Source organism: Hemiscyllium ocellatum, chromosome 5, assembly GCF_020745735.1.
Source record: "Hemiscyllium ocellatum isolate sHemOce1 chromosome 5, sHemOce1.pat.X.cur, whole genome shotgun sequence".
In the NCBI taxonomy this organism is placed as follows: Eukaryota; Metazoa; Chordata; class Chondrichthyes; order Orectolobiformes; family Hemiscylliidae; genus Hemiscyllium; species Hemiscyllium ocellatum.
The window spans coordinates 40,941,685-40,960,412 of NC_083405.1; the positions used below are offsets into that span (position 1 = coordinate 40,941,685).

At 40.1% G+C, this 18,728-nt stretch overlaps 1 protein-coding gene across 2 annotated transcripts in view; it reads right to left on the bottom strand.

The window, feature by feature from the left end:
- Positions 1–18,728, bottom strand: part of LOC132816011 (dynein axonemal heavy chain 11-like) — a 417,048-nt gene that overhangs the window by 20,462 nt on the left and 377,858 nt on the right. For both annotated transcript variants that reach the window (XM_060825416.1, XM_060825417.1), the window contains one exon: positions 7,851–8,093. In XM_060825416.1, coding sequence (XP_060681399.1) covers positions 7,851–8,093 — 243 coding nt within the window. The remainder of the gene's footprint in view (positions 1–7,850; positions 8,094–18,728) is intronic.

The window sequence follows — 18,728 nt, forward strand, 5'->3', positions numbered from 1 at the left end:
TCTGTGGGAGGAAACTGGAGCACACAGTAGACATGGGGAGAACGTGTGAACTCCACACAGTCAGTCACCCAAGGCTGGAATTAAACCTGGATCCCTGGTGCTGTCAGGCAGCAGTGCTAACCACTGAGTCACCTTGCTGCCTTAAGGTTACGATAGATCATTTCACTTAGCAATTTCTCTGTGATGTATGTTAGCCATGTCAACTCCTTTAATTCTGATATTTTAGGCATATATCTGCCTTCAAACGCTTCAATTAATTTGCACCTATGGCTGTCTTAGGCAGACTGTTTCACATAACAGCCCTTTGAGCAATGAAGCTTTTAATGCAATGGATTCATTTGAATTGTATCCTCTTTTTCTAGGGTATTTTTTCTATTAGAGGGAACAGGTGTTCACTATTATTTTGCCAATGCCTTCATTATTTTGGACAGCTCAATCAAATCATCCTTTAACATTCTCATAGGCATAGAGATGTACCCTTCTGTCCTTAATATATTTGTAAAAACCCTTTGGATTCTCCTTAATTCTATTTGCCAAAGTTATCTCATGTCCCCATTTTGCCCTCCTGATTTCCCTCTTAAGTATACTCCTACTTTCTTTATACTCATCTAAGGATTCACTCGATCTATCCTGTCTATACCTGGCATATGCTTCCTTCTTTTTCTTAACCAAACCCTCAATTTCTTTAGTCATCCAGCATTCCCTGTACCTACCAGCCTTCCCTTTCACCCTGACAGGAATATACTTTCTCTGGATTCTTGTTATCTCATTTCTGAAGGCTTCCCATTTTCCAGCTGTCCCTTTACCTGCGAACATCTGTCTCCAATTAGCTTTTGAAAGTTCTTGCCTAATAATGTCAAAATTGGCCTTTCTCCAATTTAAAACTTCAACTTTTAGATCTGGTCTATCCTTTTCCATCACTATTTTAAAATGAATAGAATTATGTTCACTGGCCCCAAAGTGCTCCCCCACTGACACCAAGATTCCTGATGAAGGGCTTTTGCCTAAAACGCCGATTCCGCTGCACTTTGGATGCTGCCTGAACTGCTTTGCTCTTCCAGCACCATGAATCCAGAACCTCAGTTACCTGCCCTGCCTTATTTCCCAAGAGTAGGTCTAGTTTTGCATCTTCTCTAGTAGGTACATCTACATACTGAATCATAAAAATTGTCTTGTACACGCTTAAGAAATTCCTCTCCATCTAAACCTTTAACACTATGGCAGTCCCAGTCGCTGTTTGGAAAGTTAAAATCCCCTAATATAACTACCCTATTATCCTTACAGATAGCTGAGATCTCCTTGCAAGTTTGTTTCTCAATTTCTCTCTGACTATGGGGGGGGCGGGGGGGGGGTCTATAATACAATCCCAATAAGGTAATCATCCCTTTCTTATTTTTCAGTTCCACCCAAAATACTTCCCTGGATGTATTTCTGGGAATATCTTTTCTCAGCACAGCTGTAATGCTATCCCTTATCAAAAATGCCACTCCCCCTCCTCTCTTGCCTCCCTTTCTATCCTTCCTGTAGCACTTGTATCCTGGAGCATTAAGCTGCCAGTCCTGCCCATCCCTGAGCCATGTTTCTGTAATTGCTATGATATCCCAGTCCCATGTTCCTAACCATGCCCTGAGTTCATCTGCCTTCCCTGTGCATTGAAATAAATGCAGTTTAATTTATTAGTCCTACCTTGTCCCAGCCTGCCCTGACTATTTGACTCACTTCTGTTCTCAGCTGTACCCATCTCAGATCGATCTCTTTCCTCACTATCTCCTTGGGTCCCACTCCCCCCACCTTATTAGTTTAAATCCCCCCAAGCAGTTCTAGCAAATCTTCCTGCCAGTATATTCGTCCCCTTCCAATTTAGGTGCAATCCGTCCTTCTTGTACAGGTCACTTCTACCCCAAAAGAGATTCCAATGATCCAAAAATGTGAATCCTTCTCCCATACACCAGCTCCTCAGCCATGCATTCATCTGCTCTATCCTCCTATTCCTGCCCTCACTAGCTCGTAGCACTGGGAGTAATCCAGATATTACTACCTTTGAGGACTTCATTTTTAAATTTCTACCTAACTCTCTGTAATCTCCCTTCAGAATCTCAACCTTTACCCTTCCTATATCGTTGGCTCCAATGTGGACAATGACCTCATGCTGGCCCCTCTCCCCCGTGAAAACATTTTGCACCCTCTCAGAGACATCCTTGATCCTGGCACCAGGGAAACAATACACCATTCTGCTATTTCTCTGCTGGCCACAGAAAAGTTTGTCTGTACCTCTGACTACAGAATCCCCTAACACATTTGAACTCTTGGAAGCCGACGTACCCCTTGTTGCATTAGAGCTAGTCTCAATACCAGAAACTTGGCTGTTTGTGCTACGTTCCCCTGAGAATCCATCAACCCCTACATTTTCCAAAACAGCATACCTGCTTGAAATGGGTATATCCACAAAAGACTCCTACCCTAGGTGCCGACCTCTCTCACCCTTTCTGGAGTTAACCCATCTATGTGACTGTATCTGAGGCCTTCCCCTCTTCCTTTAACTGCCATCCATCACATACTGTTGCTGTTGCAAATTCCTCATCGCTTCTATCTGTCTCTCCAACCGATCTGGTAAGATTTGCATCCAACAGCATTTATGGCAGATATAATCCGCAGTAATTCTTAAACTCTCTTTAAACTCCCACATCTGACAGGAAGTACTTATCACTGCAAAGGCCATTTTTGCTCCTTCACAATCTACAGACCCAGAAATAACACTGTCTTATTCCTCTACAAACACTGTCCCAGGTTAAATTAATAGCTATGGCTTATATTTTAAGTTTAATCAAGAGACTTATCTCCAAAAACATATAATCAAGAAAGAATCCACTATACTCACTACTGCAGCCTTTCTCTTGAACAGACTTAAAACAACGATTAACTTATCTGATTCTTTGCTGTGAACTTCGCCCAACAGTTTCTCCAAGATTAGTTGTGAATTTCACTGACTTCCTCCAAGAGTAGCAGCTCCTTTCCTACACCAACATAGGAAGTTTCTTTGTTGACACTCTCTTGATACTCAGGGTAGGGCATGAGACTATGGAATGACAGTGCCTGATTTTCTATTGACTTAGAGTTGAAGCCAGAAAATCTGTTTCTGTGTGTTCATGAATTTCAGATCATTGTCCCTTGCTCTAATATCTGAGCATGGAAGAAGCACTAATATTCTTAAAAAAACAAAAACTGGAGAAACTCAGCAGGTCTGCAGCATCTGCAGAGAGAAAGCAAGACTCAATGTTTTGAGTCCAGTGATCCTTCTTCAGAACTAATATTTCTAATGTGAGATGACAAAATAATTCTAATCGTATCTCCATATGATGCAATGATGATTCTTAGAAGATTATGGATTTTAGAATTATGCTTGTTATTTAATGTAGCGTGAAGTGGATAATCTGCCCTATTCTGAAGTGTGTCTGACAGCAGCTTGGATGATTCAACTGTTAGAGATCCAAGGGGGCCCAGATCATTTTATTGTGAAGAAAGTGCAAGGTGTTTACACTTCAAGGCCATGGCAGCATGCTGTTTGCTACTGATGGCGAATCTTCAAATTTCCAGAAGTGTTAAGAATGTCAGGAATAATTCTGCTTTGAAATGTTCATTCACTTTGAATATTGTGAGAGAAAATCTGCTTCCCTGTCCACTCACAGCACGGCCCCAAAGAGCAGAAGGAACCATGTCTGCCTAAGCCACAACAGAAACTACCCAGAGTGCCTCAGCCTTGACCAAACAGGCTAACTAAGACACAAGGTAATAAACAGAAGATGACTCAAGCCACCTCCAGACTGGGGAATACACTTTCCAAGACAGCCTGACAATGGACGTCCTAGCCCTCAGTGAGCACAACTACATCGAATCCCTAAGGGCAGCCTCGCTCCTCACACATACTGAAACTCCACAAGATCCTTTGTTAGAAGTGGAGTTTTTTTTTGTATTCACTCATAAGATCTGAACATTGCTGGCTGGGTCAGAACTTATTGCTCATTCTTTGTTGCTTTTGTTAAGGTGGAGAGCTACAATCTTGAATTGCTGCAGTCCATTTGGTGAAAATAAACCCAAACTACCATTAAAGGACAATTTTGACTTGACACTGAAGGGGTAGTGATACATTTGTAAGTCAGGATGGTGAATGGCTTGGAGGGGAACTTGCAGGTAGTGCTGTTCCCATATATCTGCTGCCCTTATCCTTCAAGCTGGAGTGGTCATGGGTTTAGAAGGTGCTGTCTAAGGAGCCTTGGGTGATTTTCTGCAGCATTTCTTGTAGGTAGTAACACTACTGAGCATTGTTCGTGAAGGGACTGAATGTTGCTGGATGTGATGACAATGGGCTGCATTGTCCTGGATCGGATCAGGCTTCAAGTGTTGTTGGAACAACACTCATCCAGGCAAGTGGGGTGTATTCCATCTCACTCTCGACTTGTGACTTGGAGATAAAGTCCCTTTTGGGTGGCAAGGTGGCACAGTGGTTAGCACTGCTGCCTCACAGCGCCAGAGACCCGGGTTCAATTCCCACCCCGGGCAACTGTCTGTGTGGAGTTTGCATCTTCTCCCCATGTCTGCGTGGGTTTCCTCTGGGTGCTCCGGTTTCCTCCCACAGTCCAAAAATGTGCAGGTTAGGTGAATTGGCCATGCTAAGTTGCCCATAGTGTTAGGTGAAGGATAAATGTAGGAGAATGGGTCTGGGTGGGTTACTCTTCGGAGGGTTGGTATGGACTTGTTGGGCCGCAGGGCCTGCTTCCACACTGTAAGTAATCTAATCTAATCATGACGGACAGGCTTGGAGACTCAGGAGGTGAGTTAATCACTGCAGTTTTCTTTGACACTAACTTGGAAAAACAGTGAGGTAAACCACGCCCACTCATTTTCATTTACAGGCAGCCTTAATCATGTTTGAGCTTACTGGATAAGACTATGAGAGGTAGATGTTGGATCAGAGATTCAATAATTGTACATTTCTCATCCCCATTTCCTTGGACAATATTTCCTAAATTGAGTGACTCTCACAATCAATACAGCCCTGAATCTCTCAAAGGTTAATTGGGGTGTTTCTATTTCATTCTATCATTGTACTAACAAAGAAAGCTTTTTTGCTCCAAACTAAGTGCAGATAAATAAATTTGTAATAACCTTCTATGAAATATTATTTTGAATACCCAAAAGCACTTGAGAAAATCTCATATGCATTACAATGTTGCACTAGCATGGAACACATAAAATATGTCCTGGTATTGTCTGGTGGTGAAAATTAAGACGATAAATTTGAAGGCGAATGAAGTACAAAAATGGCACTTCCCTCTTTGCAATCATTTAGGCAGTCTTCTGTTTCTGGATTTGTTCCAAACAACTGATCCCTGTGGCAATTCTGCTAATGATTTTACATTCAGACATTAAACACACCAAATGTTAATCTGTATCCTTTCATCAGACAATTGGGTACATTAGTAGGTGCTAACAATCATCATCAACAGTGATCAACTATGGTAACTACTGTGCACTTGGAATTGCTTTGTTTTTCATTACTCGTGCAATACATGGTAGGTTCTCCCAAATAGATTTAATTCCATTTACATTCAAAGTCAATGGTACTGAGAAATAATACATAAATCTGCTGTTAGCTGTAATATAAATGGCACGGTTCAATGCTTCAAACAACAGGAAGTATCATAAAAATGTTTTTCCTGAAAGGTCAGGTTCCATGTACCTGTATATCCTGACAGCTCGACCTCATCAACACCTCTCCCTAATATGTCAGTTCATTTATTTGACAACCACTACTGGATAGGCAAAAATTGCCTTCCTTCAGAAATTCCCTTTCCTAGTTATTGGTAAGATCAAAGTAATGATGTTTGGAAACAGAAACAGAAATGCTCAACAGGTCTGGCAGCAGTTGTGAAGAGAAATCAGTGTGAATGTTTCGGGTCAGTACAGTTCTGAGGACAAACAGTACAGACGACAGATTCAAAAATACCAGCAACAGTTCTGAGGAAGGGCTACCGGAATCAAAACATTCACTCAGATTTCTCTTCACAGACGCTGCCAATCCTGCTGAAGTATGCCGGTAATTTGGTTTTGCTTCTGATTTGCAGTACCTGCAGTTCTTTTGGTAATTGTTTTTGGTCCAAGCTAAAACTCACCGCATCTCTCTGCTGAACAACTGAAACCGTTCACAATCATTTGTTTACTTTAAACCTGAGGTGATCTTGTGAGCATATATCTCCTTCATCACCAAGACTGTTCACTTCCTGTTACCTCTGTAATTATAGAACTCTTACAGTGTGGAAGCAGGCAGTTCGGCCCATTGAGTCCAAAGGGCATCCCACTCAGATCCACTCCCGACCCTATCTCAATAACCCTGCATTTTCACTTAATCCACCTAACCTGCATATACTGGGACATTATGGGCAAATTGGCATGTCTAATCCACCCGACGTACATATCTTTGGACTGTGGGAGGAAACCAGAGCACCCGGAAAAAATATCACACAGACAGAGGGAGAACGCGCAAACTTCATGCAGACAGTTGCCTGAGGCTGAAGTTGAACCTGGGTCCCTGGCACTGTGAGGCAGCAGTGCTAACCATTGAGCCACTGTGCCACCCAGCTACTGTCAGCCGATTTTGCCCCTTGCCTGCTGAAACCCTTATTCATACCTTTGAGGCTACTAGATTTAATTATTTTAATGCCTTTCAGGCGGAGTTCATCCAAAACTCTGCTGGCCACATCCTAACTCCTAATATACCTCACCCACACGTTAGTCTGTGCAGACTCCCAGTTTGAATACACCTTAATTTTGCATTCTCCTTCATGTTTTCAAATCCTTCTATGACCTTCATTTTTTTTTACTCTCCTAAATGATAAAACTCTAAGATATCTTATTTCTTATCCATCCCCAATTGTATTCACTATGCTAAAAGCCACTATGCTTTGGTTGCTTAGTCCCTAAGCTCTGGCAGTCTCTTCCTAATCTTTTTGCCTCTCTCCTGCTGATATCTCTTTAATTATACTTTTGAACATCTGATCTAATATCTCTACATGGCTCTGTTTCAAATTTGTTTGCTAACCTTCTTCTAAAATGCCTTCGGCCATTATATTTTATTAATGACACTATACATATCCAAGCTCTTGCCATGATGATGATTTACATCTGAACAGTTATTGTCTCTCCAGCTTGCTGATTTATTTGCTGTGTATCATTGACATTTTTTGTTGTTAATTTAGAAAGGTATTGAAGTCTTGTTCCAACTTCAGAATTATGCAATTTGTGGTCTCATGCTGCTGGTTTATCAATATTTACTCTGAATGCAGATGAATGACAGAGCAAGAGCTCAGGAATGTACAGACATTACACATACACACACACACACACACCCATGTCATCTAGAGCACCATGTTCTGTTCATTTATATATATAAAATGGTAAGTTAAATTAACAGATATTTTGCATTGTTGCATATTTACTTGAAATATATTAAGAAGACTTGTGTACAATCCTTATTTGCAATTCTGCAATAAGGGCGGCACGGTGGCTCAGTGGTTAGCACTGCAGCCTCACAGTCCCAGGTTCGATTCTGGCTTTGGGTGGCTGTCTGTGTGGAGTTTGCGCATTCTCCCCGTGTGTGTGTGAGTTTCTTCCGGGTGCTCCGGTTTCCTCCCATGGTCCAAAGATATGCAGGTCAGATGAATTGGCCATGCTAAATTGCCCATAGTGTTAGGTGCATTGGTTAGAGTGAAATGGGTCTGGGTGGGTTACTCTTTGGAGGGTCAGGGCCGAAGGACCTGTTTCCACATTGTAGGGAATCTAAAAAAAAATCTGACCTTTTCCTCTGTAGTCTGTGCAGATCCCTCTCCAATAGTTGAATCTCTTGGCTGCATCTCCACTAATGTTCGAAAGAGATTATCCGATGTTACTGTGAGGAACTCGATTTCAGCATTAGAGTGCAGACCATATAACACTGGGCTTTCTGGAGGAAGCATTTCATCAATGTACTTATGGTACCCAATATAGTCCAAGTTTGGAGGAGCAATAAAACCGGGTGCCAGTGTAAGCTCTCCTTCAAGCTAAATTAAAACAAGATTTGAATTAGAAAGCCTACTTTGATAAATAATAAAAAAAAATCACACAAACATTTCAAGATTTGCGTAAGACAATAGAAATCACTGCTTTTGAAATGGATAAATAATATTAAACATTAAACTTAAAAGAACTAAACTCCTCGTGGTAGTACTTGATTAATTTGGATTCCAATAACATTTTGAGCAACGAGAGAGTGAACAAGATAAATGTGATGCTTAGAAATGTTTATAAAGCACAATGTTTAATCAAATTACTACAATCTAATTTTAGAAAATTACAGGCTGTAACGGGGAAATGCATAGTGGTAAATCACAGAACAAGGAATTCAGAGGCTCAAGCTAATGGTCTGGAGACACAGGTACAAATTCCAACATGTCAGCTGTCGGAATTTCAATTCTATTAATAAATCTAGAATTGAAAGCTAATCTCAGTAATAGTGACCATGAAACTAACACAAATTGTTGTAAAATCCATCTGGTTTACAAATATTCTGAAAAGAAGGAAACCTGTATTTACCTGGTCTGCCTATATGGTGCCTCTAGACTCTCAGTAATGTGGTTGATCCTCAATTACTATCTGAAATGGCCTAGTTAGCCAGTCAGTTCAACAAATGTTGGCCTTGCCAGAAATGCCCACATCTTTTACAAGAATAAATTTATCTCCACAGAATACACCAAGATGAAGAGGAATGTCTAAGATACTTTCATGCCATAGGATAAATACATGAAATCCATTGAACTATAAAAAATCAGTGATGGGAAAGGCTTACTGCCCATAAACCTATATCTTATTCATATTTCTGAACCATTCAATTTGAGACATAGCAGACAAAAATAAAAAAAACTTCTGGAGCACCTTGAATCTACCTAGAGAAGCAGTTTGAATTCCTCTATGTAGCATAACAAAACTATAAATGCACAGCACATGTGAAGAATCTGATTTTGCATTTTACTAGTTGTGCACCTATATATAGCAGTATTGTTGTTGGTGCAGTCCTCTTGTATACCATAATTAGCACAATTACATTGGAAACATTTTTTTAAAATTAGCAGCTCCGTTTTGCAGTGCCATCGCTGATTCCATCTGAAATGGTAGTCTCAGAGCATTAAGAACAGATATTGGTTGAAATTGAAAAATGTAAAGTCTTGTCAAAATAGATAGCTAAAATCAAGAAAATTGTCCACAGCTCAATTTTTCCCACACTCAGAGGGAGCAACTGCCTGATTTTTCTATTCAATTGTCTTGCCTTAGACCACAAGATGCAGGAGCAGAATTAGGACATTCAGTTCAGCAAGTCTGCTCTGCCATTCAATCAGATGATGGCAGATCGGGTAATCCTCAACTCCACTTTCCTGCCTTGTCCCTATAACCCCTGATTCCCCTACTGATAAAAATCTGTCTATCTCAGCCTTGAACATACTTAACAAACCATCCTTGACAGCCCTCTGTGGTAAAACATTCACAGATTCACTACCCTCTGAGCTGAGAAATTCCCCCCTACTTCTGTCTTAAAGATGCAATCCTCTGAGGTTATGCCCTCTGGGTTTAGAATCACACACAACAGGAAAGAATCTGTCCACATCCACCCTGTCAAGCCTGCTAAGAATCATACATGTTTCAATAAGGTCGCTTCTCATTCTTTTATATTCCAATAAGTGCATGCCCAATTTAGAGTCAAGATTAGAGTGGTGCTGGAAAAGCAGAGCAGGTCAGGCAGCATCCAAGGAGCAGGAAAATTGACGTTTTGGGCAGAAGCCCTTCATCAGGAATTCCCGATGAAGGGCTCCTGCCTGAAATGTTGATTTTCCTGCTCCTCGGATGCTGCCTGACCTGCTCTGCTTTTCCAGCACCACTCTAATCTTGACTCTAATCTCCAGCACCTGCAGTCCTCACTTTCGCCTACATGCCCGATTTATTCAACCTCTCCTCATTAGGCAAACATTCCAACCCTGGTATCAAACTAGTGATTTGTTTTTCTGCCTGCCTCCAATGCCAGTGTACATTTCCTTACATAATGGGTCTAAAATGGTTCAGTTTTTCAACTACATTCTGTCTCATGCTTTGTACAGTTTTAGCAAAGCTTTCCTACATTTATACTCCATTTCCTTTGAAATAAAGGCCAAGATTCCATTTGCCTCTCCAATTACCCACTGAACTTTGACGTTAGCTTTTTGTGATTCATGGACAAGGACTCCTGAATCCCACTGTTTTATAGCTTTCCACAGTCTTTCTCCGTCTAAATAATATTCTTCCGATTAAACAGCACAACTTCCCATTTTCCCACATTATATACTATTTGACACGTTTCTGTCGACCAGCTTAACTTGTCTATATCTCTCTGCAGAATGTGTGTCATCATCATCACTTGCCTTCCCATATATATTGTTGTCATCCACAAACTTGGTTGAAGTACATTCACTTGGTCATTCAAGTTATTACTATATACTGTAAATAACAACGGACCTAGCTCTCTTCCCTGTGGCACTTCACAAGTTACAGGGTGCCATTGTTCCAACTCTCTATCTTCTATTATGTAACCAATCCTCTATCGAATGCTAATATACTACCTCCAAGATCATGGGCTCTTACCTTATTAAGTAGACTAATGTGTAGTATCTTGTTAAATGCCTTCTGAAAATCAAATATATTATGTTCACTGCTCCTCTTTTACCTATCCTGCTTGTTGCCTCTTCAAAGAATTCTGGTAAATCTTTCAGGCACTATTTCTTCATCATTGAAGCCATGTTTACTCTACTTGACTATGTTATGTATTTCTAAATGCTCTGCTATTCCATCCTTTCTAGCAGACATTTTCTCAATAACAGATGTTAAGCTAACTGGTCTACAGTTACCGGCTTTTTGTCTCCTTCCTTTTCCAAATAAAGGTATAACATTTGCAGTTTTCTAATCCTGGGGACTTGTTCAAATTATTACTAGTGCATCAATTATCTCTGTAGCGCTTCCTTTTTATCCCCATCGATTTCCTTAGCATATTTTCTCTTGTGATAGTTATTGTATTTATTTCCTCTCTGCATTTTTGACCCTCGATTATTTAGTAAGTTTAAATTGTTTCCTTTTATGAAGTTGTTAACATCTCAATGAATGGTAATTTCACTGCCAGAAACTCCCTTTTGGCACTTTATGTAAGTAGCAATTCTTCACCTTATTAGCCTAGATTGCAAATGTGAGCAGGATCCATTTCTGCCAGGGACATCATAGCTGAACCTGAAGTAATGAAGACAATGGTATTGTTTGTACTATTGCCCACACTGAGATCATGTAGGCAGACATTTTTCAGTGATTGAAAGAAACTCATTGCTGAATTTTAATTCCTGCCAGCTTCTGGCCAAGCTGTAAAAATGTAGAACCCATAAGCACAGCTGTTTAATACCGTGAATGCTGCATCCCTTAGTACAGAGTTAAAGTAAACAAAATATATTCCTTTTACCAGCTTTCTTCTCAGTAGGCTTAATTCAGGAATTTATTGCTGTTTGTAACAACATTTTATCTTTTTTCTCGGATATGACAGAAAACAGGAAAATTCTAGCTATAGGCAAGATAATCCCAACATCAACAGTAAAAGAAAAGGATTGTTTAAAATGGTAGTGCTGATTCTCTTGAGAGGCTGTCCTCTGTGCTGGTGCTGGGCTGGCTATCTGCTAATGTTCTCAAATGTTGTGGAACATTTAGGGATTCTTGTAGTACAGTATGGCTTCATGACAGGACTCACCACCATAAATGGAAAAGGAAAATGGAATACTGTACTTCTGCACCTCTGAGAAGGCACTGATGCAGTATCATCTGATCCTGGGAGACCCCACCCCCATTACTCTTGTGTCAATGATCTTGGTTAGGGCAGGCAGAAGTATTGCCACCCTCTGCCACAATCCTTGTCTTCACATTAGGCTAAAAGGAACTACAGTAAAAAGTCAGGACCCTGCGGTATCTGACAGTCAGCCTAAGGTGCAGTCCTTTGTCAGAAATTACAGTGGGAAGACCCAAGGATTTTGGAATGTCTTTTCTTTACAAGGATGTTGCCAGGATTGGAGCGGTTGAGCTATGGCGGAGGCTGAATAGGCTGGGGCTTTTTTTCCCTGGAGCATTGGAGGCTGAGAGGTGACCTAAAGGTTTATAAAATCATGAGGGACATGGAAAGGGCAAATTGACAAGGTCTTTTGCTCAGGTAAGGGAGTCCAAAACTAGAGGGATTAGATTTGATGTGAGAGGGGAAAGATTTAAAAGGGACCTAAGGGGCAATATTTTAACACAGAAGGTGGTATGTGTATGGAATGCATATATGGAATGAGCTGCCAGAGGAAGTGATGGAAGTAATTACAATTACAACATTTAAAAGGCATCTAGATGTGCACATGAACAGGAAGTGTTTGGAGGGATATGGGCCAAATGCTGGCAAATAGAACTAGATCAGGTTAGGACAACTGGTCAGCATTGACGAGTTGGACCAAGAGGTCTGTTTCCATGCTGTATGACTCTTTCTGCTATGGATGCTGGATTAGTCCACAGAGCATAAAGGAGAAATGTAGGAAAAAAAGGTCTGTTAGGATGATGGATGCAGTGACAGAATGCAGGCAAAGCTGTTATTTTAAAATCATGCATAATGAATATTTCAGATACTTGACATCTAAGAAACTGCAAGAATTAAATGTCAATAAAGTTCCAGATAAAATGGGTTATGTCCCCAATACATTAGATTTAGATTAAATTGCTTACAGTGTGGAAGTAGGCCCTTCGGCCCAATAAGTCAACACTGACCCGCCGAAGCGCAACCCACCCAGACCCATTTATCCCTTTATCTAACACTACGGGCAATTCAGCATGGCCAATTCACCTAACCTGCACATTTATGGACTGTGGGAGGAAACCGGAGCACCCAGAGGAAACCCACACAGACACGGGGAAATGCGCAAAGTCCACACAGACAGTCACCTGAGGCAGGAATTGAACCCGGGTCTCTGGTGCTGTGAGGCAGCAGTGCTAATTAGAGAATTAAATAAGGAAATGACCAATATTCTTTTAGATGATATTTTTTAGAGCTTCATACATTATGGAAATGCACTTGAGGACTGGAGATCCAATATTTACAGAAGAATATGGCATAATCCTACTCTTTACAAGCCAGTTATCTAACATCCACAGTGGAAACTGCTTGAAGGCATATTATGCAATGCTATGACTTACATTTAACAGCGCTGTCATTTTTGGCTATGTTTTCCCAATGTGATAAGCCACAAAAATGCAGTTTCCTACTTTTACAACAGTAATAAACAATTGTTGCTATATCCTCTAACGCAGTACAAAAGTGGCATAAATGCACACTTTTCATCTTTACCTTTCTTCATTTAATCTTGGTCATCTTATTTTAGGGTATTATTTGGGAAATTTTCTATGGTTTTGGAAATAGAAGGGTCACACCTTATTAATCAATTGGAACTATTGACGGAATAATTAAGGTAAAAGACTAGATGTGACTGGGTTTTTAAGAGACATTTAAACACAGTTTCAATGATGAAATATAAGGTTCAAGGAATAGTTAGCACATTGTTTACATGGATTAAGAACTTCTAATAGAACAGAAGACGAGGGCAAGTGATAAATGGAAAGTGCTACTCCTGCAAAAAAAAATCAATGGATTTACAGACCAACACATTATTCCCAATAGAGTCATAGGGCTGAAAATAATATTCATAGCATGGATCTTGCTGACAGCCCAAATGACTGGGGAGGTGGTGGGGAGGTTGGTAGGGGTGTGGGGGTGGGTGGGGGGAGATGGTATTGGAGGAGGTGGCAAACTAACTTTGGTGGCCAGTGGGACCTGGAGCTGCAACTTTCCCTGACCAGGCAGGTGGGGCACAGGGATCAACAGGCAAAGGTTGTGAGAAGGGATGCTGTGCTATGGGGGTGGCTATTATCATCAAGGAGTCACTGTGGGTAAAAAGAACATTTGAATAGAAGACCAACTTCCCTCAGCCCGTTGGGAGGCAGCCAGGGTTACCTGCTACTTTGTGTGTGTGTGTGTGTGTGTGTGTGTGGTGGGGGGAGAACTTTGAATAATGGAACTGGCCTCAGGGTGGAAGGGCTGGCTGCCATCTTTCTTACTGCTGGCTAGCTGGCATGGCAGGGAGAAAATGATGTCTCATTTGGCTCTCTGCAGAGCAATAGAATTAGTCACAATTCCCCAACGTATTCCCGCAGCTATGCACGCTTATCTTTCTCAAGTACTGCCACCTTCAAAGACCATTACTCATGAACCCCAGTTCTTCTTGTTCCTGCAGACCCTTTTGAATGGATATTGCCTCTCCATATCCCTTCTGCCAAAATGCAATACTTCACCTGGCTATTAAATTCTATCAGACTATGTTCTATTGCAGGTAATTGACATTGTCCACACCCCTTGCCACACTTCCAAGTTTGGTATCACTGGCAATTTTTAAAATTTTACTCTGTGCACCAATATCCAGCTGATCAGTTGTTCTTGCACTGGACCTTTGGAAACACCACTATGTATTATTCTACAGTCTGAAAATTAACTGTTTATCATGACTAGTTGTTTTCTGTCAGTAAACCAATTTTTGTACAGTCTCAAATTTATACCCTTTATCTGGTCATTTATCAAACAGCTTTCCTAAAATCCAGATCTACAACATCAATTGCATTCTCTTCATTAAGCTTCCCTGTTACTTTATCAAAAAATTCAATTAGGTTAGTCAAGTGCAATCCATCTCTGACAAATCCAAGCTGGTCTTCTTTAAATCTTTCCATGTGCCTGTTAATTATTTTCCCTCATTATTCTTTCTACAACCTTAACTGCCCCTGATGTTAGACTTGCTAACTTGTACTATCTAGGAATGTCTCTACACACTGTCTTCATAAGGGAGTCACATTCTACCATTCTCCAAGCCCCGGTATCTCTCCTATATCTCAGGAAGATTGGAAAATTATGGCAGCATTTCTGCTATCTCCAACTTCCACTTTCATTCGTGATCTTGGATGCAAACCATCATACTAGGCAAATGATCCACACTAGGCTAGCCAGTCTTTTCAGAGTATTCTTTCTATCAATTTGTATCCCATGCATTATTTCCATCACTATCTTGTCTCCTGATAATTTGTCAGCATCTGTTTATTAATAAATACTGATTCTTTACCAAGGTGTGGTTCTGTTACCCCTGAAAGCAACAGAAATGAAGAAGCGGCTCTGCATATCAAACATATCTACCTTGAGTGGATCATAAAAGGTCAAACTCATGGCAGTGTTATTGGTTATGAGAGATGCCCTTCATATTTCAGGCAAGTAGTTACTATAATAGTTGGCCACCTGGTTGCTGATCCAGGAAAAGATGGTCCATAATAGGCCTTCCATTGGAAAAGAGAGAGATTACTGCTGCCTATTCATCACGTAGGAGGGTGCACACTTAGCACAACACTACAAAAATGATGGGGCTCATTAGCTGAGTTGGCTGGATGGCATGGATGTGGGGCAGAATGACACCAACTGAGATAATACATGGAGCCTTGCTTCCTTGCCTTGCAACACACTTGATGTAGAGTGGTGGCTTAGGCTATAAAACCAACTGTCTCTGTCTATTGGAGATGATGCCTACGGTCATTTGCTAAATTAAAGTTCAGGACTGGTTTGGCTCCTGAATTGGATTTTGAAATAACTTAAATAAAAGATTATTTTAAATGGCATGCAATGACATGCTTTCTTGGACTCTTCATGTGTACGCACTGGTTACAAAGGCCCAATAACATCTCTTCTTCCTCAGGCAGTTGAGAAAATTTGGCATGACGGCAAATACCCTTATCAAGTTTTATAGATGCGACATCAAGAACATTCTATCTGGATGTATCATTGGTATGGTAACTGTACTATTCAAGATCGGAGATGATAACAGAGAGTGGTGAACTCGGCCCGGACAATCACAAAGGCCAGCCTCCCATCTATAGAATCCATCTACTAGGCCCGCTGTCAAGGAAAGGCCACCAGCATTCTCAAAGATCCATCCACCCTGGCAATGCTTTTCTACAAACTCTACCATTGTGGAGAAGGTACAGAAGCCTGAACACACACACCAGCCGGTTTCTAACACTGTTGTTAGAACACTGAATGGCCTCACAAACTCTTAGCATTTGCCTGTACCTGTGATTTTGGTTTTTGATGCTGTTTACCTATTATTTACTTATCTATGCTATTTAACTCTGTGATCTGCCTGTATTGCTCGCAAGACAAAACTTTTCACTGTGCGTCGGTACACATGACAATAAATTCAATTCAATTAAATTCAAATGACAGTAATTACTGAACACATTCTAGAAGCTCCAGGTCCTTGTAAGGCAGTTAAAAAAAAGCATCAGGTAGTGAGATGAAGTTATCTGAAGTTATTGTAGGAGAACATGTTACTGTACACAGATCAATGGGAGATTCATTAAGAACAAAGAAAGAACAACACAGCACAGGAACAGGTCCTTTCTTTCCTGGGTGAAATCCTCCATACCAGGCACCATCCTGGTAAACCTTTTGTGTACCTTCTCCATAGCATCCACATCCTTCTGGTAGTGTGTTGACCAAAACTGTACACAATATTCCAAGTGCGGCATAACTAAAGTTTAATAAAAGCTGCAGCATAGCTTGACTATCCTTATACTCAATGCCCCTTCTAATGAAGGCAAGCATGCCATAAGCCTTTTATAAATGCCTTATCTACCTGCGCTGTTACCTTCAGTGATCCATAGACCTTCACACGCAGATCTCTCTGCATATCAATACTTCTAAGGGTCCTGCCATTCACTGTACAATTTCCACCTGTGCTTGATCTTCCAAATTGCATCACCTCACATTTGTCTGGATTAAACTCCATTTGCCATTTTAGTAGGCATTTTTGATCATCCTGCAGAAAGTGTGGACTGCAGATACTGGAGATCAGAGTTGAGAGTATGTCTCGGGCATAAACCATTCATCAGGAGATGATGAAGGGCTTATGCCTGAAACGTCGATTCTCCTGCTTCTCAGATGCTGCCTGGCCTGCTGTGCTTTTCCAGCAACACACTCTCAATTTTGATCATCCTCCCTCAAAAGAATAAAGCATTAAAAAATGGATTTAGAAAGTAGCGATAAGGGTGATTCCAAGTATTTAAAGCCAAAATAATGAAGTAAATGTCAGTAACTTCAATTTTACTGGACAAAATATCAGAGTCTGTTATGAAGAAGATCTTCAATAAATGACAGATGTACACTAAATTGAAATGAGCATGTTATTTGGATAACATGGGTAATGAGATAAATTCAGAAGATACAATATTCGTATTACTTTGAGCAAGGTGAATGGTTTATGGATGAAAGTTTTTTTTCTCTAAAACATATGGAGCAGATTTACAGAGAAATTGGCTTAATTGCCATAGTTAAAAAAGAGATTGACCGATGTTGGAAAATAAAATTAAGAATTATAAAGGTATTTGACAAGGTTAGATTTGTTTTTCTGTTCAAAAGCGGACAGTGAAAAAAGCCGTTGTTCCTTAATTCTGGGGTTTCAATACATTGTAGAAGAATGGGAGAAAAGACCAAATAATAACGCATTGAATTTGTCATCCTAGTGGGATAAACGGAGTATGATTTTCACTCGGAATTTTCTTAGGTCATGTAGGGTTTGATTTACTTTGGTGCATTAATCGTGGCACTTGAAGTGATGGGGATTAGAAATTAACCTCATGAGCTCCTAACAATGGATTTTGTTTAAAATTAACATTGCTTTCCAAAAGAATTATTAAAATGATTATAAAAACTTCTTCCAATTGTAAAACCAATTTCTCTGCAGTGTGTTTGGATTCAAAACTAGCAGATAAATAAAATACTAACAAGCAGGCTTGACAATACTACAGTTAAGCTTATAGTTTCTTGGTCAAAGCATGTTCTCTTGAATATGTCAGTGAAGTGTTACAGCAGTTAAGCAGCAATTTAAAATCAAATCTTGGCACAGTCCTTAAGAAGCTTTAATTATTTTAAAATACTATTAAATAGCAGTAATTGATATTTAGGACCCCTTTTAAAGCTTAACAACCCAAGCAAAAAAACCTTTAAATAGCTCAGGTGCATTTCCACTGATATTTCAGTAGAGGGTGCCAAGAGCCCTATAAATCCCAGTGTTGGGCCTGAAGGTGATTTCCTATAAAGCACAAATGAAGCTTGAAAATATATACTACGAATCATATCAAGGAAATAGTTTTAGTTTTTATCCAATAAGTTATTATTGAAAACAGAAATGACCATGAATTTAAAAAAAAAGTATGCTAAATATGTTTAGAAATAAAATTCTTGGAAAAATATTAAGACATTTCCTTCAGTTACTTTATGTGCAAAACCATGAGAAGAAGTTGACTAGAGCTTTTTCTAACCTTTTATTAATCATCCTGTGTTAAGTCCAAGTACGGTACTGAAGACAGTGATTATAATTGAGACATTTACAGTTGAAAGCAATAAATAGAATGAAACAATAATGAGCAAGCAAGAGCTTATAATTAATAGATTGCTCAATTGAAAACCACAAGAACGTAGGTCGAGTCCTTCAAACAAGCTGTCTATCCTCAATTATGGCCTGCTGTCC